The sequence below is a fragment of the Cinclus cinclus genome, chromosome Z (genome assembly GCF_963662255.1).
Source record: "Cinclus cinclus chromosome Z, bCinCin1.1, whole genome shotgun sequence".
NCBI classification, from domain to species: domain Eukaryota; kingdom Metazoa; phylum Chordata; class Aves; order Passeriformes; family Cinclidae; genus Cinclus; species Cinclus cinclus.
The window spans coordinates 22,522,080-22,548,476 of NC_085084.1; the positions used below are offsets into that span (position 1 = coordinate 22,522,080).

The 26,397-nt window shown below is 40.8% G+C and overlaps 1 protein-coding gene across 1 annotated transcript in view; it reads right to left on the minus strand.

The window, feature by feature from the left end:
- LOC134056914 (coiled-coil domain-containing protein 171-like) overlaps window positions 1-13,746 on the minus strand; it is a 36,625-nt gene extending 22,879 nt beyond the window's left edge. The window contains 10 exon segments of the mRNA XM_062513872.1: window positions 1,226-1,405; window positions 2,037-2,263; window positions 3,101-3,217; window positions 4,035-4,357; window positions 4,359-4,537; window positions 5,741-5,929; window positions 9,173-9,319; window positions 10,069-10,244; window positions 12,252-12,426; window positions 13,663-13,746. Of these exon segments, the coding sequence (XP_062369856.1) occupies window positions 1,226-1,405; window positions 2,037-2,263; window positions 3,101-3,217; window positions 4,035-4,357; window positions 4,359-4,537; window positions 5,741-5,929; window positions 9,173-9,319; window positions 10,069-10,244; window positions 12,252-12,426; window positions 13,663-13,746 (1,797 nt within the window).
- Window positions 13,747-26,397: the final 12,651 nt, after the last annotated feature.

The following is a 26,397-nucleotide window of genomic DNA, read 5'->3' on the forward strand; positions in this document are numbered from 1 at the left end:
TGATTCTGTAATGATATTCAGTGGTTTCCCTACCTGACTTTCTGAGTTCCACTGGCAAACATACCAAATTCTAAAACAAATGCATGTCCGAGGATTAGTATAGAGACTTCTTAACGTGAAGACAGAACACTGAACAATAAAATGGCAGACCAGTAAATTACTGTGTTTCTATAAAGAACATTCATGTAAAGTCATGGCATTCATTATTCTATTCAAATTTGCACCCTGAGACACAAAACTTTAATATTTAGAAGGAAAAATATGCAGATCAATGTTCAAAATTTCAGTGGATAGCTTATTAACCCTGGAAAACACCTTTGTGGACTGTTTTTCTCCTCCAAAAACCGTTCCAGTAAGAAGAAATAGTTCTTCAAGGAAAATCATCATCTGCATTTCAATTACAATCTAAAATGTGACAATTTTCATCTGACTGTCCCAAAATACTAAGGGAATAAAACCCGTTAAGAACAAAACTGAAGGTGATTAGATATTTTTGAGTAAAAAATAAAAAAATCCATTTTACTAGCTAGCAACAAGAACAACAATGGATGCAACATCATCTAGCAGATATTCTCTGCTTGGAAGTGTTTGGATTGGGATAAACTGACGGGTTCTACAAACTATGCCACAGGTTAGGGAACCCACAGTGTTTCAGTAAGTCAATCAGCAACAGCAAAAGACTCAGGGGAATTTTGTGTATTTGTTCTACTGAGGATGGAGGAAAAGGCTTCTTTCCCCCCGCCATAAAGTTAATTTTTCAGGGAAATGGACCCACTAACATTTGTATTTGTTATAACATTCATCAACATCCAGAGAGAATTTAAACTGCTAAAATTATATTAATTAATTTCTTGTGAACATTCTCATTGAATACTCTCATTCCAGCTGACTTTACTCTGTTGAAGTGAAATGTTCTTTTAGGATACATAAATCACATCAATATTTCCAACAAATGGGAGAACCTGGATTGCTGAAGAACAAACTTTAATTTAAATTTAATGCAGGATATTTTCTTCTACCTATCAAAAGGAAACTCCAGTGGAAAAGGGGTATTTCTAAATACATCTGACTTCCAGTTAACTGACATTTACAAGGCAAGTTTTCTGGAAAATTCTGTTAAAAGTAGATCAATTTTATGCTTGTTTTCCAAAAGAACACAAATCAAAGAAGTATAGAAAAGAGAATCTCTTTTAAGCAAGAGAATCTCCAAATCAAATATACTTACATGCTGAAGTTCATTTAATTGCTCTTGCAGTCAGTGGGCTTTTTCAACTTCTTTCTGCATCTCATTGAAAGTCCATTTGAATTCTGCAAGCTGCAGGAACAGTGAGCGGGCCTCTACCTCTGCTGTATGAGGCTTTCGTGAAAATTCAAATATTTCTTGCTGCAAGATTGCTATGTTTCTCTGTCAGCAAACAAAAAACAAGTTGATAGGCTATAAAATCTGCCATTTTAGCAATAAAATTAAACATATTTAAGACCCAAGTAAATTAAGACAAAACTATCCTTTTTTTCCTCCATGTCTAAAAGATATACACAAGGGCAAAACTTTGAACCTGTCACCTACCAAGGGTAACTGCAAATACCATTTACAAGGAAGTACTATTTTCCCCTAAAGTCTACTAGAAAAGATTATGAGAGAAAGATTTTAGCCTTTCATTTTGGTTAAAGGGAAGAAGGCTATCTTTACTGAAAGAAAGGATGAGAAAACAGAAAATTATGACGAAAAGCAACCTTAACATTTACATCAAGCCAAAAGCAAATTTGTTGTTGTAAGCTAATAAAGTTCTGATAAAACCTCAAAAAAAAAAAAAAGTTTTTTACTTGTACACACACTAAACCTCCTCCAAAAATTCTTTGTCAATGAAAGACCTATCCACACCCTAATGTGTGACAAATCAACTTCTGAGAGCCCTTATAGTTCATTGTTATGGGCTCCCGACCAGCCTGAAACAAAATAAATGGTGCCAACAAGGGAGGTTCACTGTTACTGTAAACCTTCTGTTTCCATGAAGAAGGACTGTAAATCTGCTTACCGTGCTGGGCAGTCTGTCATACAATCCAGTTCCCAGGGCCTGGGCATTTACTCTGTGGAGTCCACAAGCCAGCCCCTGTATCAGGGAGTCCTTCTCCAGGTAAGCTCTGCACCCGCAAGGTTTCCCTTGAAGTGTCTCCATCAATACACTCCGATTGTCCATCAGTTTTGCAAAGGAGTTCCTGGCTGCATTGATAAGTGAGTGTCCAGAAAGCCAAGATTTTGTGTCTTTAAGAAACAGTAACAAAAAGGAAACATCAAGCAGGTTGTTAGTTCTGGTTTCTTGTAATCTCTGTCTCTTTTTCATGTATACAGGATGGAACCTGTAAATGTTCTGAAACACAGAATACTGAATCTGACACATGGTTCAAACTTTGCTTTTTAAGCATATGAATTCAGTTTATTGAAAACAGCATGATCAAGGAAGAAAGTGCCTGAAACTGAATTTGAACACATTTGATTCAATGGCAACTTTAATACCAATTTAGTGTTCAACCTCCTGGAAAATGCATTACCTTGTCTTTGTCTTGCTATCTCCCTTCATTCATATAAATTATCTTTCTAATAATGTTCTTTTTTCTGTGACAAAAATGTGGGGACTCTAAAACTACAGGTTAATAAAGAGCCAGGGATGGCAGTAATGCAGATGAACCAAGGGAGCCTGTATCAGTTCTTACTGCAAATAAATTCCAAAAACACTCTGTAGCCTTCTGCTTCCATGGCTCTAGATACTGAAAGGATAAAATATCCTATCAGCCATTAAATAAAAATTAATCTGTTCCAAGTCTACAGAGATGTGATCATTCAGAGAATGTAGAAGAGGGGTATTATTTTACCCTGCAATAAAATTACCCCTTCAGGGAAACAGCCCCACTAAAGTTTGCATTGACTAGCTCAGGATATAACCTTTAGTCAAAGGTGTCTGTCATAATATTCAGAAATATCTCTTAAGAGCAATGATCCAGAATAATTTAGATAAAATTGTAAAAATGGAAATTACGTGACCACCCTGACTTATTTATTTTTAAATGTATTTCTGCTACAACAATATACTGCTAAAATTACCTGGTTTGCTGAGAACATCCTGCAGTTCAGAGAAGGAACTGATTATTGCAGCATAGAGGTTAGAGCTAGTCAACCAGTCAAGAGCTTCAATACAGTCAACTCCTTCATCTTCAAAACCTGTGAAACAGAATTGCAAATAGCAGGATAATTGAATTACTAAGATATGGCACACTACTATCTCCAGCTCTTTCAGAAACTAACCAAAAATAAGCATGTAAAAACCACAAATTAATCAGGACAATTTAGACCACATGTTGTAGCCATGCCTTTAGAACTACTAAAAAAAAAGTAGTCTTCTAATTTGCAAAACATTTTTGGTACCATTTATCCTTGCAGAGAGAAGCATACACTGGTCTGGCAACAGAACGGGACAAATAGACATAATCTCTAAAGAAAATTTCTAAAACCTATGCTAATATTTCACCTTAATCTGAAAGCATTTTTTTCTGGATTTTAATAAGAAATAAATATTAAAAAATGATTTTAAAAGAAGAGGAAATACCTTTATAAAAACAAACAACAAAAAACAAGTTGATGATTAATCATTTGGGAACATTGCAAGATATTTATCACTGAGAAGATGCTGTAGCACCTAGTTCTGAAATCCATAACACAAATATCAATGATATCAGATAGTATTGAGTTCATGTGTATAATTGCAATTTTACTTGCCATGCTTAACAGACTAGGCATTTCCTCTTTGAGTGAAATACATTTGTCAAGAAACATAAGAAACCTAAATCCATAAATAATATTTGTCAAAATGTCATGAAATATTTCTTTACAGTAATATCAACATCTAATATTTATGTAATATTATATAATAATATGTAACATTTTATCTTTTTATAGTATCAGCAATAATATCAACATTGCTCATTGTTATTCCCTAACCATGTAATTTGACATAACACTTTAAAACCATTTCACTTACATGACAGATGACACCTGCCTCTGGATTCTCCCACACAAACTTGAATTCTAGTGCTTCCTCTTGAGCCATCTGTCCAGACAAAAAGGGAGTAAGAACATTGGGCCAGGAGTCTAAGCCTGTTAGTGGCCAGAACTGCAATCACAGCTCTTCGGAACACATAAATCAGATGTTTGGCTCTTCTCTGCCTCAGCCTTTCTTTGTCTTGATTGTTTTCCATGTTAGGAGGCAGAGCATAAAGGAGGCTCCTGATCTTCTGGTTCACTAATTCGTGGAGGTTTGCCTGGTCCTGGAGAAAGTGTCTTTGGGAAGACAGTGCACAGTCAGCCGTAGAGAGGACACAGGGCCCCTGACAGCAGTGCACAGGCTGCCAGCAGAGATGAGCACTCCTTGTGAGCATGTGATAATGTATTTCTCACAGAATTGTTCTCGTGGGCCAGTTTCTCACAGATTTGTTCAAGGCCATACAGTTTTTGCCTGCTTTTCTGTGCTGTTTCTTCACATTCCTATGACAGAAACAAACCAAAGAAAAATGGAAGAAATATTAACTAGGTGGTTTTTACCTAGACAAGAGCTAGAACAAAACTGTTCATTTTGCTATTCAAGTGGTGCATTAAAGGAGCAAAACTTGTTAGTAATGACGGTGATGAAAGTATCTCTTCAAGTGAACAATTACAAATTAGAATCACATGTGTGAAAACAAAGCAATTGTATGAGGGAAATTCACATAATCATCAAACTGCAAATCGACTCCTGAATTCTAACAAGAGTCTACCAATATCGTGACAGCTCACAGAAGGTCCAAGACCACCTGTCTGCCCACAATGTAGTTTTATGAGTTGACTTAACAACAGTAGTAACATCCTCCAATTTCAGAGAAAATGTTGCTCCACCAAGCAGAAAGCCAGTGTAAGAGAGAGGAAATAAGTAAGGAAGGCTGGAACATGAAACTAGACAGATTAAAATTTTCAGCATGCAAAGATTTCCAGTCCTGAAATCTGCATCAAGTAAGCATTATTCTGATGAAGTAAGTTGCAGTAACTCACAAATAGCAAGGGACATCTATTTCCTTAATTCACAGCACTTTTAATTGAAACAGGTGTGAAGGAATGTGATGGTAAAGACAGTAAATGGTAGTTGCGGAAAAACAGGGAACCTTTTGGATTGCAAATAACTAATCTAACAAACAGTGAGAGTTTTACACTTTTAAACCACTTCTCACTGTAGTATCAGTAAAACAGGGTCACTCAACACTGTTGAAATCTGCCACTTTTCTTAGGGTCAGTACATACATAACTAAATTTATCCCCAGGTGACACTACATTACTGTTACTGTATACAATCTCTGCAAATTATGATGCTGAAAAAGTAGCTGCTGCCCTCAGTAATTTTTAAAATAAGCAAATTCGATCTAACAGCTTTAACATTCTCAGAAAAAAAAAAATGCTACCAACTGTAGAATAAATCAGGCTTCTGAAGAGGGGCTGTAGACCAAATGCTCTTCAGAATGCTTCAACAGAGTAATTTATTTCTTATTTTAAGTGATGTTAATCTTAGCACAGTGATGGGTTGGTTTGTTGTTTGGTTGTTTACTTTTTGAACTTTAAAAATATATTAAAATTCCCAAATTAACTTAAACTGCTAAGGGGCTTCAACTACAGAAATAATCCATCACATGCTTAAAGAAAAATAAATTCACAGCACTATACCTGTGCTCTTGCATGAACTTCTGCAAGGAGATTTGAGTACTGGTATTCAAGATATTTCTTTTCTTTCTGCCAGCAATGCTCCTGTGCTTTTAACTGTTCAGACATTTTTGCAAAAGCATCCTCCTGGTTCTGCTGAAGGTCATTCACAGTGTCAGTCTTGCGCTTGCAAATATATTCTAGCTGAGATATCTGTGTAAGAAGCATTTAAGAAGAAATTAATATTTACCTTTTCACTTTAAGCTAAGCACAAACTATTCCATCATAAAATCTAAACTATAATTTCTTCAATATTTTTATTAAAACTAAGCAAAACCCTTTCATGACAGATTAATTACTTGGTTCTCAAAACAAAACTGAAATATGTTTTGAAACAAAGCATTCTATTTGGTTTTGGTTTTGCCTTCCTTATGCCACCTTGCAGATGTTTGTCACCTCCTTTTAGGAAACCCAAGCCAGACACCTCATACATTTTTTTCAACAACTGTGTTAGATTTTAATAAATTAGTGAAATAATAATCCAAGTATATCCTTTAGAAATTTGTGATGATTGCAAACAATAATTAAAAAACAGATTTTAATTGTTTGTTTGTGGGTTTGTGTTATATTTTTGGTGTTGTGGTGGGGTTTTTGTTTTTGTTTTTGTTTTTGTTTTGTTTGGTTGGGTTTTTTTTGTTCTGCTGTTGTTGTTGTTGTTATTGTTGTTGTCGAAAAGCCAAGATATTCCAAATTATTATAAAGTTTTAAAACAATTTCAGGTAATTCTAGGATAGAGAATGTTTTACTTACGAGTAGTTCATAAGTTTATTATGTGTTTTCAACAAGCATGAACAGATTCACTCTTGTGGTTTAACACTGCACCTCACATGCAAACTAAGTGGAGGAATGAACCAATCCAGTAACGATCTCCAAATGGACACAACTGCACCTTGTTACTAGAAATATCAGCAAGGTACTTCCAGATAGATCACACAGAGCTGTAGAAAAAGTAGTTTTGTAGTAGTAGTTTATTAGTTTTTAGACACAGTCTAAAATCCCAGAAAAGCTGCTAAGTACATGAGAAGAGCCCTAGAGACTTCTCAATCACTCTCAATAACAATACTTAATTAAAAAGCAAGCAACAATAAGACACAAGCCTCACAAACACTGCCAACAATATTCACCCCCTTCCCTTTCCTTCCCTTTCCTCCTCCATTTCAAAAGAGAATTAAACCAGAACAAAAAGTGAAATTCTAAAGAGTGGCACAGCTTAGTCTCTAGAGCCAATTGACTTATTTAAAAAGGGGTTTTTTTCCTTTCTAAAATCACATGGATTTCTGAGGAGAAAGGCCATTTAAGCTCACTTGCATTTAAAAAACTCAGAAAAGTACAGCTCCTTCTTCATGCAAATACTGACATGTTTTATAACAGGTATTTCTATTGTGTTTCTGAATAAAAATGTCATAATCCAAAAGTTACAATTAAATAAAAAAAAATCCACACTGGCATTCTTGCAAATAGTACATCTGAATTAAAACCACATAGTTTAGAGATGGTACTCCTGGAGGAAGTGTATTTTGCCACTGGATTATGGTAAAATAAAAACTTGCTTCATGACTGTTAATGACTGCATTCTGTGAATTTCTTCATCAGCAAGATGAATTTAATATCTTTTAATTAGGTTATTGTGGCTAGTATCAGATACTCCTTTTAGAACGTCCTGCACAGAAAGTGGAGCTGAGGGACTAGATGCACACTCCAGTCGGATCGAAATGCCCACAGCAACAGCATGAAACTGAGCAGTGGACAAGCCATAATTAATGGTATTCATTTGTTAACGTCCAAATCCTTTTGGGAGGGATGAATATCAGTCCTTTTTAGCAAGACTGCAGTGTGAACAAATGTCACTGAGCTCAACAGAGGCAGCTGGTGCCTGGGGACACTCACCCTCTAGTTAGCCTCGTGGAAGTTCAAGATCAGGGCTTCAACATTCACATGCAGGAGTTCACAGAACTCTGTCCAAGTTAACACTTCCAGGGGAACATTTAACTCATTGTAAAAAATTTACTCAGTGTTTTCACTAGAGCAAGGAAGTCTTAACATTTTTGGAAGATTGTACCTCTACAAGTTCATCTTCTGTTTTACTGTAAACTTCTACCATTTAATAAAAAGTTCACCTGCATGACGTCTGTAGTATATTTACATTCCATATGTGCTAGTCTTGCTGCTTCAGCATTTTCCTCCAGTTTTTTTGTTTTCATTGTACCTGCCTAAAAGTACATTTTGAAAATATTTAAGTCCAGAAAGATGATAACATCATGCAAAGACACCTTTATTTGTTCAATTTATTGGGTCTCCATAAACCAACCAGTGCTATCTGAACTACTTGCACTTTGGAGCTGAGAAAACTCATATCAGTAAATAAATAAATAAATAAATAAAAAATACATATCCAGAATATTAAAATACTTTTTCTGTTTAGTTAAAGAAATTTACATGGAATTATGTTCTTGCTGCATTTTGTATAATCACTATCTCCATACAGAGGCCTGGACATGGAATTTCAATTGAAAAAAATATTTTTAGCAAAAGCAGTAACTACTGAGCTGCTATAATAGCAATACATATGCAATTTTAACTACACTGTTTTATATCAATCTTTTCACTTAGAGTGATGACTTATTTGAAAAGAACAGTACACCCCAACATGACTCCTGCCTTCAAGTGATGCAATAAAGACCAAGAAAAAGACATTAATATTAAGTCATTTAAGACACTTAAGGTTACATAGATACAAGTGCAGTCATTGATATTGAAAAGGTAGAGCAAGGCGGCAAGCATGTGAGATTGAATCCTCACTCTAGGCACCTCCACTAGGGAAATATGAACAGAAAAATAAATAAATAAATAAATAAATAAATAAACAAATAAATAAATTAATTAAAGTACAAGCTGTTGGCAATAAATTTAAACTCCATATAATCTCACACATTCATAAAAGGAAATAATTGAGAAACAGAGGTCTGTGGAAGGCCTATTAAAGAGAGAGTCAGCAACAACACAGAGCTTACTAAATCAATGTCACAACAACATCAGCCAAAAGGCTTAAGCTTTTCCTCTTCCCAGAAGATTTATCTCCTTAACATGCTTAATTAAAAAATAAAAAATAAAAATTCACAAATCCTGCACAAATGCTCCCCTTATACCTCCATATTGCTAAGAGTATTTTCCCAGTGACATAGACCTCTTCCCATCTGCTGTTTAAACACCAGTCTCAGCTCAGGCTCACAGCATTCACCTGTGAATCCACATTTCCTGTGAAACTGATGCTCCACATACTGTTAATCAAACACAAGGCACTCACAGCCTAACTCAGAGATGCCACCCCTCAAAAATGAAACTGCTCCTTTGTGCCAGTGCTTTATGAGACTCTTTGCAGCAGGCAGAAAGCTTTACCTCCAGCTCTCTGACGAGTCTCTCCTTCTGTCTATCCTTCAGATCCAGATGATCGGCCTGGAGCCTCAGGATCTCGCTGCAGCCATGGTGCTCTACCTCCATAGCCCTCAACTTTCTGAGTGGGTTTTGCAGGACAGCATTTGTTTCCTAAAGAGAAATAGGTATTAGAATAAATAAATACATCAAGAGGTACTTTTTCTAAGATGAAGTATTGCAGTAGAGAGTTCAACAGAGGAATGGAGATTGCTTCAGAAGATGCTAGAATTTTAAAATCTAAGATACCAGCACAGATCAACAAAAGTGTTTACCCAACAGCAGACATGCTTTTAATTCATCACCAAGAAATCTATGCTGGCCCAAAAATCACTGTGAACATCACATTCTGTGGTAACACTAAAATCATAGCCAGATCTCCACAGGAAATCTTTCCCTAAAAGAGTATAGTCCTTCTAATCTCTTCTGTCTCTCAGCTTGGTGGCAGTGATAGAAATAGTGTATATTTGGTGAAATGATGCATAAGGGCAGAAGTTCATTTTTGTTCTGATTTTAACTGCTAAAACTTCAAATCAGATGTTTTTAAGAAACAGTTACTCCCACAGACTAAATAATTTTAATTCCTGCTATTCTGAAAATGGTTTTCTTCTATCTAGAAACAATCACTTAAAAACTTAGGAAGTCCTTAACAGAATAAGGTAACTGGTCCTGACTTCCATTTCTGCATACAGAAATTGAAGTAAGCTACAGGTTGGGAGAATTAGTAACATTACTGGACTCTGCAGCTCTGCGAAGTCACAAAATCCTCATAGTCCATATGAATCTGGACTAAATTTAAGCTAATCCTCTAGGTTTGCATATTCAGCATCTCATGGAACTTTGCATCTATTAATACATCATACCTGACAAGCCTTTTCCATTTGAGTTTTTTCTTTAATTAGGAATTCCATTTCAGCTAGGTATACTCTGCAGATGTTATCTCTCTCCACTGCAAATTGTTGTTCTTCCCACTGCCACTGAGCACTTTGAAACATATTTTTAATCTCTGCTACTTTTTGCCGATATTTGTCATTGAGTACTGTTGTTTACCAAAAAAAAGACACATAGCACTGCAAATAAGTATGTTCAGGAAAAAAGGTACAATGAACATAAGTTCTTCTGTGCATTGTGATAATTCTGTGAAGTGTGGAACATTAACACAGTTTCACTTCAGAGAAACAATCACATTTTGTGTTCCTGTAGCATCTTTCACATGAGGACATAGAAATGCTTTGGAGATTTTTTACAAATTAAAGCTCTTCTCTGTTTGGAAAGAAATAAAAATTCAAATCTTTCAAGAAAGGCCTCCATAGCATGGGGAACTTAATTGCATTTTTCTGGCAACCCTTGCATAGCTTATTTCCAAATACCTATGTGATACTTTAGTCTGTATCAATTAATTTCAAGATTAGTTTAAGTAACAGTAAAGACAGAGACCTGCCACAAGAAAAAGACTGTAGGAAAACCGAAGGCAGGTTGGGCTAATGAGCAAAGGCTTAGCTTTTCTGGGGAAATTTACTGCTGCTCAAGAGATTTAAATCTTCAGCCAAACAACTGCTCCAAGATAGGGAAATACTGCATATACCTCTCTGTGAAAGCTTAAATGCCAAGAAAAAGTTCTCCTCCTATAAGCAGTTTTACTACCAAGCTTGCTTCATTTCACAAACTGACTTTTGGGTCAAAATATTTTGTGCTAGTTTTTTATGTTACTGAGTACAACTAGCTATGTTGGCATTTATGTGATCACCACTTTCGAATAGATTTTTACTTCATCCAATTTTTCTGAAATTTCTTCCTAGCTGTAGAAGGGTGAAAAAAACAGAAGAGGCATGTTGGGCAAACACGGAGAATTAGTGGACACAATGATGGGGAGGACCTCTCAGCTGTTACGAAGTCAAGCCTCAAGAACAGCAGAAAAACAATTTGGAGAAGGGTAAAAGTGAGGCGCTCTGTCAAAGAAGTTGAAATCAGAGCAAAAGTACCACACAAGGTGAGCAAGGCTCCAAGAGACCGATTAAAAAAAACAACAAAAAAACCACAAAAAAAAAAAACTAAAAAACCCAACAAAACACAAAACAAACAAAACCAAAACAAACCAAAAATAAACAAAAGAACCCAACCAAACAAAAAAGAGTTTGATAATTTTAAACCAACCAGAAGATTTTTTAAGTTGTATGTTCTCCAAATAAGAAAGCGCAGACATCTTATTATTTTTTTTAAAAAAAATCTGGCAGCATAAGTGCACTTGCAAGTTTCAGTCTCCTTCCATTCTTGTAAGGTTACAAACCCCAGGAGTGTTCCAGTCTTTTCAGTGAACACCAAAGGTTCACAAATATATCTCCTATACTAAATTTAAAGAGTATTATACTTATCTAGGTAATAAAAAAATGCATCTTCCCAGCTTTTAAATGTGAGAAATATCTCTCTGTTTGAGAAGGATTAAGAAAATTTGAGTTTCTGAATGCAGAACTAGTAGGGGGAAAAATGTTTAGGTAAACCCCTTCCTTTCCACATACTATTGCCATAATACACATTCTTTGTATAAAAAGAAAACCAAAGATGACATGAAGAGGTCAGGGAAGAACAATGAAAAGCTAGAAATATATAAAAAGAAAAAAGCAGTATGATGAGAACTCCTGGAGGGAAAAAAAGTTTTTGGAAAGAGTGTAAACAAATAAACAAGACTAGATTGTATTTTTTTCCCCCCTGAAATGAAAAAGGAATAACTGCTGAACATAGTGATAAGCAGGATGTAGAGAGGGACACCTTAATTACAATTCTGTACGCATTGAAGGAAGGAGTAACAGAAGGTAAGGAGCAAGAGAAAAAACAGGGATTGATAGGTTTAGCATGTTATATTTCATTCATATGAGACAGCAAGGGTTTTGTAAACTCTTATGAGCTTACAAAAGCAGATGAGTAATACATGGGAAAATAAGACTTTCAAAAAACAAAGTAGCCGTAAAACTTTGTGCAATCTCTGCTTGTTTTAATGCCTTGGGACTGATGTAGCCTCTGGTGCATAATTTATCTTTTTTTAACTTACCTTGCAGTTCCAAAAGCTTGGCTTTTACATCACACAGCTCATCCTCTGCAGAATACATCTGCATATGAGCCTCTTTTCTAGCAAAGGACATTTCACTCTCCAGAACTCGATGAAGAGCCTCTCCTCTCTCGAGTTCCAACCTTAATTTCATTATTTCTTTTTCATAGCAAGACATCTAGAAAATAAATATTTCTGAAATTGTATTCACAGCTGCCATCTTATCATGTCTGAATTTGAAATACAGTCTTGAAACTTCACATTTTTCATACATTTGTTTTTAATTGCAAACTGATCCTCTTATATAATTTTCGTGTACCTTAAACATACCCCTCTGTTCTTCCAAAGATACTTCTGCCTTAAGACAATGAAAGTTACAATTATATTCCACAGGCAGTTTTCTGATAACTGTATTTAACAACTAGAAAACCAGTCATGTTGGGACACTAGATTATCAGACACCTAATAACTCACTATGAAAACACAAACTTCAGCCCAATGATGTTTATCAGTCAAGCAGAATGCCATTAAACAAAAGAAAGAAAACACTTTAAAAATCGTTTTTGTCTGGTATAAGATAGTCTAGTCACTGCTGCCAGAAATTGGATCCAGGAAACCACATTCAAGACATTTGAATGCAAGAAGTGGAAAGTAAAACATGCATTTCTTCAGAACATCTACAAAGCAGCAGCATCCTTATTAACAGGAACTCCATTAATGGGAACTAATTTAACCCCATTAAAAAGGTTTTCCCTGATGTTCTTGTGGCAAGCTAGTACCTAAATGAAGTAGCAGTGAGAAAGTACTTCATTAAAATTTTCTTTAGTTTGAATTATTATTACTGCTACAGGTACCAATTCTGCTCTTAACAGTTTGTTAGGGGCAGATGGTGTGGGTGCTCATTCATCTGTTTTAGATTAAATACAGCCAATAAACAAAGTTTGTTGTTCCATATCCATTTTTTTTAGAGATTCCTGCTTCTTACACAGTGATTTGCTCTTGTCGTGCTCCCATTCTCATTAATGGTGGGGTGATTCTCTAAAATGGATTCCTGGAACTACCAGAATTAAAACACTCAAACAAACAAACCACGTCTTACATTGAGAATTCCAAAGCAGGGGGAGCAAAATATTTTTCTGCATGACTGCTGTTCTGTAGTGCTCAAGTTCCTTACACACACCTTCAAGTCTTACAAATGACAATAAAAATTATATCAGTTCCTATGTTTCTATGGACAGGCATGAAAAGTCTGTACAGGGCTACTTCTTTGTTATTTTCCAGCTAGTGACTGTGATTTTGATTCACCTGATGAGAGGATTATTTCAAGGAAACAAATTGCATTTAAGGAAACAAATTACATTTATTCTAAGGGTAAAATAAAGCAAGCAAACAAACAAACAAACAAGCTCCTTACATCTCGATTGCGTTGATTGGTTAATTCCAAATTTTTTTCCTCTAGCTTCTGGAGTTTCCTTCTCAATTCTTCAGTGGTGTCCATTTCTGAGGGATTTCTGTCCTGAGGTAAGAGTGGTCCTTGTATATCATTACCTGAGCTGAAAAACGTGTTTTCGAAAAACGTGTTTTCAAAAAACGTGAGTATTCCTTTAAAGTTTCAATGGTTCTTTACCTCAATTACCCAAGCATGGGCCCAGAATTTTAAACATTTGCATAATTAAAATTACTTTGTGCAGTTTTCATCTACTATTGCTCTTTGAAGAAAGGATTATATAGAATTGCTTATTTTGCAAGATATTAGAGATATGGCATCAGGAACTTAAAAGAGAGATGCACTTCTAATTAACAAAGTTGATTTAACGTGTTCATTATTATACTCCAGTAGCTTTATTTTCAAGAATGAATTTCCATAATTTTTGATAATTAAATTCCAGGAGGCTTGAGAACATCATTCCAATCATGTAAGTTAAAATAAATGGCAAGATTTTTGTCTCCACAGTAAGTCTCATTTTTTAATATGAGTTACCATCTCAAAACTAACTCTGTCATGAAAAAAACCTCTCTTTTGCATATTTTGTTTTTTGAGATACACACATTCAAACTTCAGACATGCGACTGATCACAAACACAACACAAATTAAAGGTTTAGTCCTCCAAACTACCCTGTTTTATCTTAATTTCCACTATTGTTTCAGCTATAACACAATCTACTTGGAAATTAGCAGAATAAGCCCTCAAGCACCCCAAAGAGTAATAGAAGAGTCAAAACCAAGTTTCTGTATATGAAGTGAAAAATTTAAACATAGAATATACAAATTTATATATACACACAGACATAAATATGTATACATATACATATATACATACATATATAACTACCTATATTAAACATATTTATTAACTAGTTAAATAAATTTAAATGAAATGACTGTAACTTCCAACTGGAAAACTTTTAAGTTATTGCAGTACTTGAAAATTAGTGTTCATATTATTTGATATATGTTGGTTTTCACATTATTTTAAGTACATAAGACTGCATTAATTTCTCCACACAAAAGTGCAAGAGTTTATGGCAATAAATGTAAAATACACCAATAAAAGAAATATTATTAAATTGAGCACTAAACTGATACAATATGAAATATTTGCAGAAATGTAAATATTAAAATACCATACCTTTGTCTACATCAGGTATTTTTAACAGAAATTACACCATACTGGCATTTAATTAATAGATATCTTTAATAGAAAGTGACCACTTTATCCCTAGATTTCTGTTTAGGCACAATTAACATTTTTTATGACCAGAAATTTACCTAATGATGTATGTTGTATCATGCTTTTTTTTTTTTTTGACTGGCAAAAAAGACACAAATGCCATCAAGGAGGCGATTGGTAACTTAGATTAAATCTTACTTTTAAAGACATTACTACCATTAAGGATAAAATTTCATCTTTTTTTTAGCTGCAGAATATAAATATTTAAATATAAAATTATATGACACCACAAGCATTAGCAAATTAAGGGTGCAATGGAAATGAGAAATGTGTATGACAGCATTAAAACAGAGAACATAATATTAAGGAATGGCAAAAAAAGCATTAGATACCTTTTTGAAATAGCATTTTATGAACAATGCAATTGCTGGAAACTTAAAAATCCATATCAGAAACCCTATTTTTTTTCTTAGTTTAGGACAAAAAAACCCCAAACTAACAGAAACAAAGAAACAAAGAAAAACCCCAGCCAAGCAGTGACAGGTCTGCTGAACTATTACTATATCACTTCATTTTGGTTGTCTACTTAAACATTTTCAAACGAAATAGAAAGTAGCCTTAAGAATTTTTCTTTCTGTGATACTTTGTTTTTCTGCGATACTTTTTTTAACGGTCCCAGCATGGCCAGCAAATGCAGCATTTCATGAAAGCTTCCTACTACCACTTGTAGGAGATTTTTCCTTCAATCTTCATTTAAGAACTAGAAGTGCTACCACCACAAAGCTCTCAGAAGATTCAGTCAAAGACAAAACCACACAAAGTCCCTGGAAAGTTTCAAAGCATGCACGGTTTGCAGTCTACCAAAATTCAGAGAATGTTTTCTCCTTTCATTTTCATATATTACTAGTTCATCAATCCTTGGCTTTGAACTAAAACGTTTTTTGCTAACTACAGCTTTTATCTAAGACACCATTTTTAGCAGGACTTTAAGAATCTTCAAGAAAGCATATGAGCAGGTGAAACAGCTCTTGAGTTCTACACTGCTGAAGGTATTTTGTAGCTCAAAACCTAAATTCTCAGTGTACACAAGTCTTGTGGTTAGTCAACACTGACCATTGCTGAAAACCAGCTTTTCACTAGTGTCCTGGTTTGAAGGACAGGTGTTTGCCAAGGAAAGCAGAAGCTTCCCCTTGGACTGAAAGAAAATGTGATTCTTCCGATTATTATAATTTTGGAATTAAGAGAGCTCTCAGGCAAAGATATGGGGGTAGGAATAACAGTTCTTTACTAGTATATCTAACAAGACAAACAAGAACAACAACAGCTATGAAATTACCCACAAACACAACAGCAACTCAGTCACAGTGTTTTTTGGCTGCAGGCACCTTTTCCCTGAGCTGCAGTTCCCGGTGCTGGGGGCGGGCGGGTCCCGCAGAGCCGCAGGAGGGCTGGGGGTGATGGCAGCGCTGTCCCAGGGGGAGAGAGAGATGGAGAGAGCCCTCCGCTCACGGTGTCGGTCCTGGTGCTCAGCAGAGTGCTGGATGGTGGTAGTTCACAGCGAGAAGACAGCCGGGCAGGGTCCGATGGTGGTTTCCCGACGCTGGGATGGTGGAGATGGAGGAGAGGCAGCGATCGTCCTTCTCGTCCGAACTCCGCGGGAGAAATGGGACGAGACCCAGCCTTCCGCTTCCTCTTCTGGCTGCTTGAATCTCGCAGGGCTTGCTTCTTCCCTCCCGGCCCCTCCCCCTTGTCACCAGGGCCCAGTCAACAGGTATCTTAGCATGACAATGGGGAAAATTCGCAGAGGGAAAAAAAAAAGAAAGAAAGAACTAACCCTCAACATTATCCACCCCGAATTTTCCCCTACCATCATGCCAAATCAAATTAAAAATCTTCAAATTATAGACATCCATACAGTTACAGATACAGGCACAGTATTGTAGGTAGTTCACCCTAAAACAAGGTCTCCTTGGGGTATGCATCTGGTCTTTCCATCCCTTTGCATGATCCACCAGGTACACCCTGGCCCTTGAGCAAAGACCACCCCCCGAATTGGATTGTCTTTGCTGGAGGCAGGGTTCACCCAAACAGTTTTTCCTAGCATACCTCTCATATGCACCACTGGAACCTTGTCCCCATCTGGTGTTCTCAAGGGCTCAGACTGGGCAGGGCCTGCTCGATTAGTGGAACCTCGGGTGTTCACTAACCATGTGGCCTTTGGTAGATTAATCTCCCAGTTTTTGAAAGTTCCCCCACCCAGTGCCTTCAAGGTGGTTTTAAGCAGCCCATTGCACCGTTCCACTTTCCCAGCCGCTGGTGCATGATAAGGAATGTGGTACACCTACTCGATGCCGTGTTCTCTGGCCCAGGTGCTTATGAGGCTGTTCTTGAAATGAGTCCCATTGTCTGACTCAATTCTCTCAGGGGTACCATGTCTCCAAAGGACTTGTTTTTCCAGGCCCAGGATGGTGTTGTGGGCAGTGGCATGAGGCACAGGGTAGGTCTCCAACCATCCAGTGGTGGCTTCTACCATGGTCAGCACGTAGCGCTTGCCTTGGCGTGTCTGAGGCAGTGTGATGTAGTCAATCTGCCAGGCCTCCCCATACTTATATTTGGACCACCGCCCCCCATACCAGAGGGGCTTCACTCGCTTGGCTTGCTTGATGGCAGCACACGTCTCACAGTCATGGATAACCTGGGAAATACTGTCCATGGTGAGATCCACCCCTCGGTCTCGTGCCCACTTATAGGTAGCATCTCTGCCTTGGTGACCTGAGGCATCGTGGGCTCATCGAGCCAGGAACAACTCTCCCTTGTGTTGCCAGTCTAAGTCTATCTGTGACACCTCTATCCTTGCAGCCTGATCTACCTGCTCATTGTCTTGGTGCTCCTCATTAGCCCGACTCTTGGGGACATGGGCATCTACATGACGGACCTTTACGGGTAGCTTCTCTACCCGACTGGCAATGTCTTTCCACTCATCAGCAGCCCAGATTGGTTTTCCCCTACGTTGCCAGTTAGCTTTTTTCCATCTTTCCAGCCAGCCCCACAGAGCATTGGCTACCATCCATGAATCAGTGTAAAGGTAAAGCTTTGGCCACTTCTCTCTTTCAGCAATGTCCAGGGCCAGCTGAACGGCTTTGAGTTCAGCAAGTTGACTTGATCCACCTTCTCCTTCAGTAGCTTGTGCAACCTGTCGTGTGGGGCTCCATACGTCTGCTTTCCACTTCCGGTTCATCCCCACGATGTGACAGGAACCGTCAGTGAAAAGAGCGCAGCGAGTTTCATCTGCTGGCAGTTGGTTGTATGGCGGGGCTTCATCAGCCCGGGTCACTTGTTCTTGCTCCTCTTCATCGGCAAGACCAAAATTTTCACCTTCTGGCCAGTTTGTAATTATTTCCAAAATCCCAGGGCGATTTGGGTTTCCGATACGGGCGCGCTGTGTGATGAGGGCAATCCACTTGCTCCATGTGGCATCGGTGGCGTGGTGGGTAGAGGGGACCTTCCCTTTAAACATCCACCCCAGCACTGGTAGTCGGGGTGCCAGGAGGAGCTGTGCTTCTGTGCCAATCACCTCTGAGGCAGCTTGAACTCCTTCATAAGCAGCCAAGATCTCCTTCTCTGTTGGGGTGTAGTTGGCTTCAGACCCTCTGTAACTTCGGCTCCAGAATCCCAGAGGTCGGCCTCGGGTCTCACCAGGTACCTTCTGCCAAAGGCTCCAGGACAAGCCCTTGTTCCCGGCTGCAGAGTAAAGCACATTCTTCACCTCTGGTCCCGTCCTGACTGGGCCGAGGGCTACAGCATGAGTGATCTCCTGTTTGATCTGGGCAAAGGCTTGCTGCTGCTCAGGGCCCCAGTGGAATTCGTTCTTCTTCCGGGTGACCAGGTAGAGAGGGCTGACGATCTGGCTGTACTCAGGAATGTGCATTCTCCAAAAGCCTATGGCACCTAGGAAAGCTTGTGTTTCCTTCTTGTTGGTTGGTGGAGACATCGCGGTGATCTTATTGATGACCTCAGTGGGGATTTGGCGCCGCCCGTCTTGCCACTTTACTCCCAGGAACTGGATCTCTCGGGCAGGACCTTTGACTTTGCTCCTCTTGATGGCAAAACCAGCTCCCAGCAGAATCTGGATGATCTTTTCTCCTTTCTCCAGTACTTCCATTGCCGTGTTCCCCCACACAATGATGTCATCAATGTATTGCAGATGTTCTGGAGCTTCACCCTTTTCCAGTGCAGCCTGGATCAGTCCATGGCAGATGGTGGGGCTGTGTTTCCACCCCGGGGGCAGTCAGTTCCAGGTGTACTGTACGCCCCTCCAGGTGAAAGCAAACTGAGACCTGTACTCTGCTGCCAGAGGAATGGAGAAAAATGCATTGGCAATGTCAATGGTGGCGTACCACTTTGCTGCCTTGGACTCCAGCTCGTACTGGAGTTCCAGCATGTCCGGCACGGCAGCGCTCAGCAGTGGAGTCACTTCATTCAATGCACGATAATCCACAGTCAATCTCCATTCTCCGTCAGACTTACGCACAGGCCAGATGGGGCTGTTGAAGGGTGAGTGGGTTTTACTGACCACCCCTTGGCCCTCCAGCTCACGGATCATCTTGTGGATGGGGATCACGGTATCTCGATTTGTCCTGTACTGCCTGTGGTGCACTGTTGAGGTGGCAATTCACACTTGCTGCTCCTTCACCTTCAGGAGTCCCACTACAGACGGGTTCTCTGACAGTCCAAGCAAGGTGTTCAATTGCTTAATGTTTTCTGCCTCTACAGCAGCTATTCCAAAAGCCCACCTGAGTCCCTTTGGGTCTTTGTAATAGCCATTTCTGAGGAAGTCTATGCCTAGAATACACGGTGCCTCTGGGCCAGTCACAATTGGATGCTGTTGCCACTCTTTCCCAGTCAGGCTCACCTCAGCCTCCAGCAAAGTCAATTCCTGTGATCCCCCTGTCACCCCAGCAATAGAAACAGGCTCTTCCCCCACATGTTCTGATGGTATTAGCGTGCACTGTGAACCAGTATCAACTAATGCCCTATGTTTTTGTGGCTCTGATGTGCCAGGCCATCGGATCCACACCGTCCAAAAGACCCAGTTTTCCCGTGCCTCTCCCTGGCTAGAGGCAGGGCCCCTCTAGCACTGGTTATTATTTCCTTCCTGGGCATACATGTTGGAGGTTCCCTCAAGGGGATCTGACAAATCATCCTCCCTTTTGTAATACCCTGCATTTTGGTTATGGGAAGTTGAGGCTACCTTCACTTTAGTGGAGCTCTTTTGGTTAGTGTTTCCCTCCCTGAGTTGACGCACCCGCGCTGCCAGGGCAGAAGTGGGTTTCCCATCCCACCTCCTCATGTCTTCCCCATGGTCACACAGAAAGAACCACAGGTCAGCTCGTGGGGTGTATCCTCTCTCCCTAGCTGGGGGACGTTGGGCTCTAACTCTGGGATCTGTGACTCGCACTGGTGCTGCATTGACCTTCCTCATCTCCTCCCTCACCCCTCTTATCTCCTCCTTGAACTCCTCTCTGAGTTCCCTAATCACGGCAGAGACCTGAGCCTGCATTGGGCCATTCATTATACTCTCAAAATTTCTGAGCTTATCGGCAACAGAACCCACTGTCTCGTGGTTGGTGTCAGCATTAATGGCTGCAATGAATGTGGTGTATTGAGATGGCCCCAGGTGTGCCAGATTCCACAACATCTGCCCTGTGCACCTGACCTTGTCGGGGTCATTGTCATGTTGTCCACCCCTCCCAAAGAGTATCTCCAGTATTGCCACTTCTCTCAGCTGTTGGATCCCCTCCTCAGCGGTCTTCCAGCGCATTCTATGGTGGTGCTCCTGCATTCTCTCTCTATGGACAAACCTCTCTCTTACACTCATTAAAAGCCACTCCCAGAGGGAAAGGGGGCCTTGTTCCCTTACGAATATGTGATCCACACCTGAGTCCTGGGTCAGGGGTCCCAAATTCCTTGCCTCAGTACCATCCAGCTGTACACCTGTACCCATAAGGTCCCAGACCCGCAGTAACCACGTTGTAAAAGCCTCACGGCCCCTTCGTACAACATCTTTACGCAGATTACAGAGACTCTCGTATGACAGGGACTCTGTGACGATCTCAACCTCTGGCTCCCCTGCTGGTTGTGAGGGCCCTGCTTTCTGATCCTTATTATCTAGGTGCTTTGTTTTCACCTTAGACTTTCTAGTTTCCACGGGGGCAACTACTGCTGGCTGTGAGTGCCCTTGCAGTTCAGCTGGAACCTGGCGAGATGTAACATTTGTGGGTTCCATTGCTGCACCATCAGGTTCTCCCTCTTTAAGGCAGGGGGAGAATTTCTCAAGAGCTGGGGAAAGGTACTCCTTCAGCATCTGGGCCATCTCCTTCACTAGAAACCCCACCCACTCTGGATGGTTCCTTTCTGAGGTGAGCTCTGGGGCAGAATCAGGCTCAGGGGCAACATCCTTAACCTCTGGGGCAGAATCCTTAGTCTCTGGGGCAGAATCCTTAGTCTCTGGGGCAGGGGCAGGGTCAGGCTCTGGGACAGAATCTTTAGTCTCTGGGGGAGAATCCTTAGTCTCTGGGGCATGGACAGGGTCAGGCTCTGGGGCAGGGTCCTTAGTCTCTGGGGCAGAGCCAGGCTCTGGGGCAGGGCCAGGCTCTGGGGCAGGATCCCTATTCCTTGGGGGACGTATCAGGGTTGTCATCCAAGTCAATCTCCCCTCATCTCGGAATGTTAAATAGAACAGGTTTACAAGGCCTATTAGCAATGTCAGCCACTGTATGATATCATTACTGCTTAGAAGAGATTTGAACCCCTCAAAAGCTGGTGGAGCAGACCCAAAAAACTGTGTAAGGGGCTGGGACAAAATTTTCCCTGGTGTCATATCCTCACAGTATGTACCATTATTAAAGTAGCCCCAAAAACATACAGTTAGAGTGTGATAGCTCCGAATCCATGTGCCCACCTTCCAGAGGAAGTTAAAAATCCATGAATTTCTCATGTTATCAGCCCACAAAAGGAACTGGATAATAGTTACAGCAGCCTGAGTTATAGGACCCATGTTCAAGTAAGGGATTGCAAATGGGAGAGATAAAGCTGTGGCCACATGGAGCCCAAACCACGGTAAGCTGGACAACATGATGCCACCTAACACAAAACTGAGGTAACTCAAGAACTGTTATTCCTTTTTTCACTCTTTTCTCTCAATGTCCTCGGGCCCCACGTTGGGTGGCCAAAATCTGTCCTGGTTTGAAAGACAGGTGTTTGCCAAGGAAAGCAGAAGCTTCCCCTTGGGCTGAAAGAAAATGTGATTCTTCCGATTATTATAATTTTGGAATTAAGAGAGCTCTCAGGCAAAGATATGGGGGTAGGAATAACAGTTCTTTACTAGTATATCTAACAAGACAAACAAGAACAACAACAGCTATGAAATTACCCACAAACACAACAGCAACTCAGTCCCAGTCCCTCTCTGGCTGCAGGCACTTTTTCCCTGAGCTGCAGTTCCCGGTGCTGGGGGCGGGCGGGTCCCGCAGAGCTGCAGGAGGGCTGGGGGTGATGGCAGCGCTGTCCCAGGGGGAGAGAGAGATGGAGAGAGAGCTTTCCGCTCACGGTGTCGGTCCCGGTGATCAGTAGAGTGCTGGATGGTGGTAGTTCACAGCGAGAAGACAGCCGGGCAGGGTCCGATGATGGTTTCCCGACGCTGGGATGGCGGAGATGGAGGAGAGGCAGCGATCGTCCTTCTCGTCCGAACTCCGCGGGGGAAATGGGCCGAGGCCCAGCCTTCCGCTTCCTCTTCTGGCTGTTTGAATCTCGCGGGGCTTGCTTCTTCCCTCCCCTCTCCTCCCCCTTGTCACCAGGGCCCAGTCAACAGGTATCTTAGCATGACAATGGGGAAAATTCCACAGAGGGAAAAAAAAAAGAAAGAACTAACCCTCAACAACTAGCTTCAACTCCACGGCTGGCAGAAAATGCAGAGTAATTTTGCAACAGAGAGGAAAGTTCTTTCACTTAGAACCTAGCAGTGTAATTTTGCTAAACTTTTGCAGCTGAAGGAGCAGACTGCAGTCTGATTTTCTAACCAAAGTCTGCATTTGTGGAAATTTTCTGGTCCTGTGTAACTGGCAGTTTTGTACAGACTAAAGAGAGACAAATATTTTGTGCTGAAGATCAAACTCTTCTCAAGCTACAGAACATAGGGGTCATGGTAAGACTTGAAGCCAAACTCTACCACATGAAGTGATGTGGAAAAGCCTCTTGTGCTTCCTGGGCAGTATTCCTACATGCTGGCAGAAACTCTCTCTACCTCCTGATGACTCTATGACAGCTTGTATGTATCACACCACATCTGGTTCTTCCCCAGCCTGAATTTGTCATTTCAGGCGTCTAGAAAATAAATAAGCCACAAAAGCAGGAAGTAAACTCCTAGACTTAAAAATCCTGAACTAGACCTCACCAATTAGCTTGTCTGGAAGGGATGTTGGCTGAAGAGGGTGAACGGAATGGTCTGCAAAACACATGTGAAAAATGAAGTTCACTCTTTAGAATTTCTGAAAGTTTAATAAGGGATAAAAAGGGACAATATCCAGTGCTGGAATGTTTGGTAATCTGCCAAAAACACACTGTTAACTTGAAACAATGTCCTTATGTACTTTTATGTTACATGGGCTAATGCATATTAATGAGCATTTTTACATATTCAAACATCTATGTGAGTTTAGATGTTCCAGAAGTTTTTTTGCTTGGTTTTAACCTTTGACTTGTCTGCATGCTGGCTTGTACATTAAATCAATATACTTTATTTCTTTTCAAAGCTCCCTTCTGTTGTTTTTACATTTCTTGATAATGGAGAGTCAGTAATTTTTCTCTTGGTGTCCTGGTTTCTGTTACTGTTACCATTCAGACAAGATAGTCCATGTCCTAGTTTGAAAGACAGGTGTTTGCTAAGGAAAGCAGAAGCCTCCCTTTGAACTGAAAAATGTGATCCTTCCTTCCTACAGATTATGATGATTTTGGAATTAAGGGAGCTCTCAGGAAAAGATATGGGGATAGGAATAACAGTTCTTTACTAGTATATCTAACAAGGCAAACAAGAACAACAGCAGCTATGAAATTACCCACAAACACAACAGTAACTCAGTCCCAGTCCTTTCTGGCTGCAGGCACCTTTTCCCTGAGCTGCAGTTCCCGGTACTGGGGGCAGGCAGGTCCTGCAGAGCTGCAGGAGGGCTGGGGGTGATGGCAGCACTGTCCTAGGGGGAGAGAGAGATGGAGAGAGCCCTCCGCTCATGGTGTCAGTCCTGGTGCTCAGCAGAGTGCTGGATGGTGGCAGGTTACAGCGAGAAGGCAGCAGGGCAGGGTCCGACAGCAGTGAGGATGGCTCCTGGCACTGGGATGGCAGGAATGAGGCTCAGGCAGCGATCGTCCTTCTCGTTGGAACTCCGTGGGGAAATGGGCCGGGGGAAATGGGCCGAGCCAGAGCCTTCTGTCTGCTCTTCTGGGTGTTTGGATATCGAGGGTTTTCCCTCTTCCCTCCCCTCCCCCCTTTTCCCTGTCATTAGGGCCTGATCAACAGGTATCTTGGCATGACAATGGGGAAAATTCCACAGAGGGAAAAGGGAAAGAACCAACCCCCAACACTTGACCTTGGCCCTGTCCCTAATCCCTGCTCCTGACCCCTTGCCATGGTTTCCTGGGGACAGTCCTGGTCTCTATTCACAGGGCCTCTCGTCTGCCTCTCTGGGGAAGGCCATCACACCCAGGCTTTTCAGGCCAGGCCTTGCACTAGATTTTGTCCCTTTTGATTTTATTGTCAGAATTTGTCCTCTCTGCAGCCCTGCTGGATTGAAGGTGATGAGCACAAGGACACTTTGCAGCTGTGCTAAGGACTGTGGAATTATTCTGCCTTGCTTGCCCTGTAGAATGGGTCCATTTAGTGGTGTATAGGGGGACTCCCAACCCAGGAAGGAATTCTCTCAGCTTTTTGTTTCAGCAGTAGCTGTCTCATCAGCACAATGACAAGGCCAGGTCTCCATCCTGGGAGCGCTCCTGAGGTGACAAGGACATGCTACAAAGGACAACACATGGGCCCCTGGACAGAGGAAATCTGCAAATATACAAATGGTGCCTCAGGGGTGCGGCTCTACTTTTATCCTTCTGCCTTTCCTGTGTTTTCCTCACCACCTGAATTCTGAAGAATCTGTCAGGAAAATTCATCCACAGTGTAAGAGGTTAATGTCCAAAAGGAGACAGGGCACTCCTGTAACTTTATTCAAATAAAGGCAGAGGCTGTGAGCATTTCCCATGGGGTCTCTCAAATCGTTGATGGATATAGCCTCCTTTTTATCCTAAGCTTCCAGCATTTCCCTCTTCCTTCTCCCCATTGGCTGAGGTACTCAGAAGGTACAAACTTCCCAAATCACCTACTCTATATCCCCCTCTAATATGCACCTCCCTATTGTATTTTAAAACAAAGAAAAACCTATTTGTAATTCTATTCAGTCCTTGCTCTTTTTCTCCTAGGTTGAGGAATTTAACATGGCCCTGGCTGAGCAGCAGTCTGTGTTAGTAACATTTTCTAGAACTCAGAGTTTCTTCTCTTTCTTTCTTATCTATGCATTCCTGGCCCTATCTACAAGCAGATTCACACAGTCTGTAAAAACACACTCAACTTCCTCCTTTCAGTCACAAGGCAAACCCCTCCTGCAGCCAACTCTTGTCAATGTAGAATCCCAAAGATCTTGCAATGGAAAGGGACTCCTTAGAGTTGGTAGCAGGAGGTGGTCACTAGAAGCCTTGTTGGGGAGCTGCTTGGGCTCTGAAGATGTCCACCAAAGATGTGTATCCAAGTCTTGGAGGTTCATTCCTGAGTTTCCTGGCAGACTAAGGAGGCTGAAGGGTTATTGTGTCAGGGGAGACATGCCCACCTGGGAAATTTCTTCTGCTGCCTTCCCAGATCAAGCCAATTCCCAGGGTTCCTTCCCAAACTGAGGAGTAGCCCATGGCCTCTGCTCTCCAGCTGCAACAGAAGGAAGCACAGAGCTTGCTGTTGTGCGAGAGGAGCTTCTCTCTCCTGCCTGTTTCCCTTTGGGACAGGTTGGTGTATTCATTTGATAAAGGGAGGTTTAAATTCTGCAGGAGTTGTGTTTCAAACTTCTCCGTCCTTGAGCTCCTCTGTGGCTATCTTGGACCAAAGGCCTCTTGGTGTGAGCTGCCAGTGGACAGGTTAAGGAAGGAGGTTGATATTTCAGGGTTGTGAATGCAGAAATCAGTTGGCTTCTGGAGGTATCTGAAAAAGGGAGTGGGTACTTTTCTCACCTGCTTGCAGAAAAGGAAGTTACAAAGTGGGAATTTCATTTGCACAGATGGTGATCAGGGTTATTTTCCAAGAAATGGGCTGGCAGAGAGGCATGTCTTGTGCTAAACTGGCTGTGGTTTTGTTCTCATGGTGGGGAGGGTCAAGGGTCATAGGCACAGACAC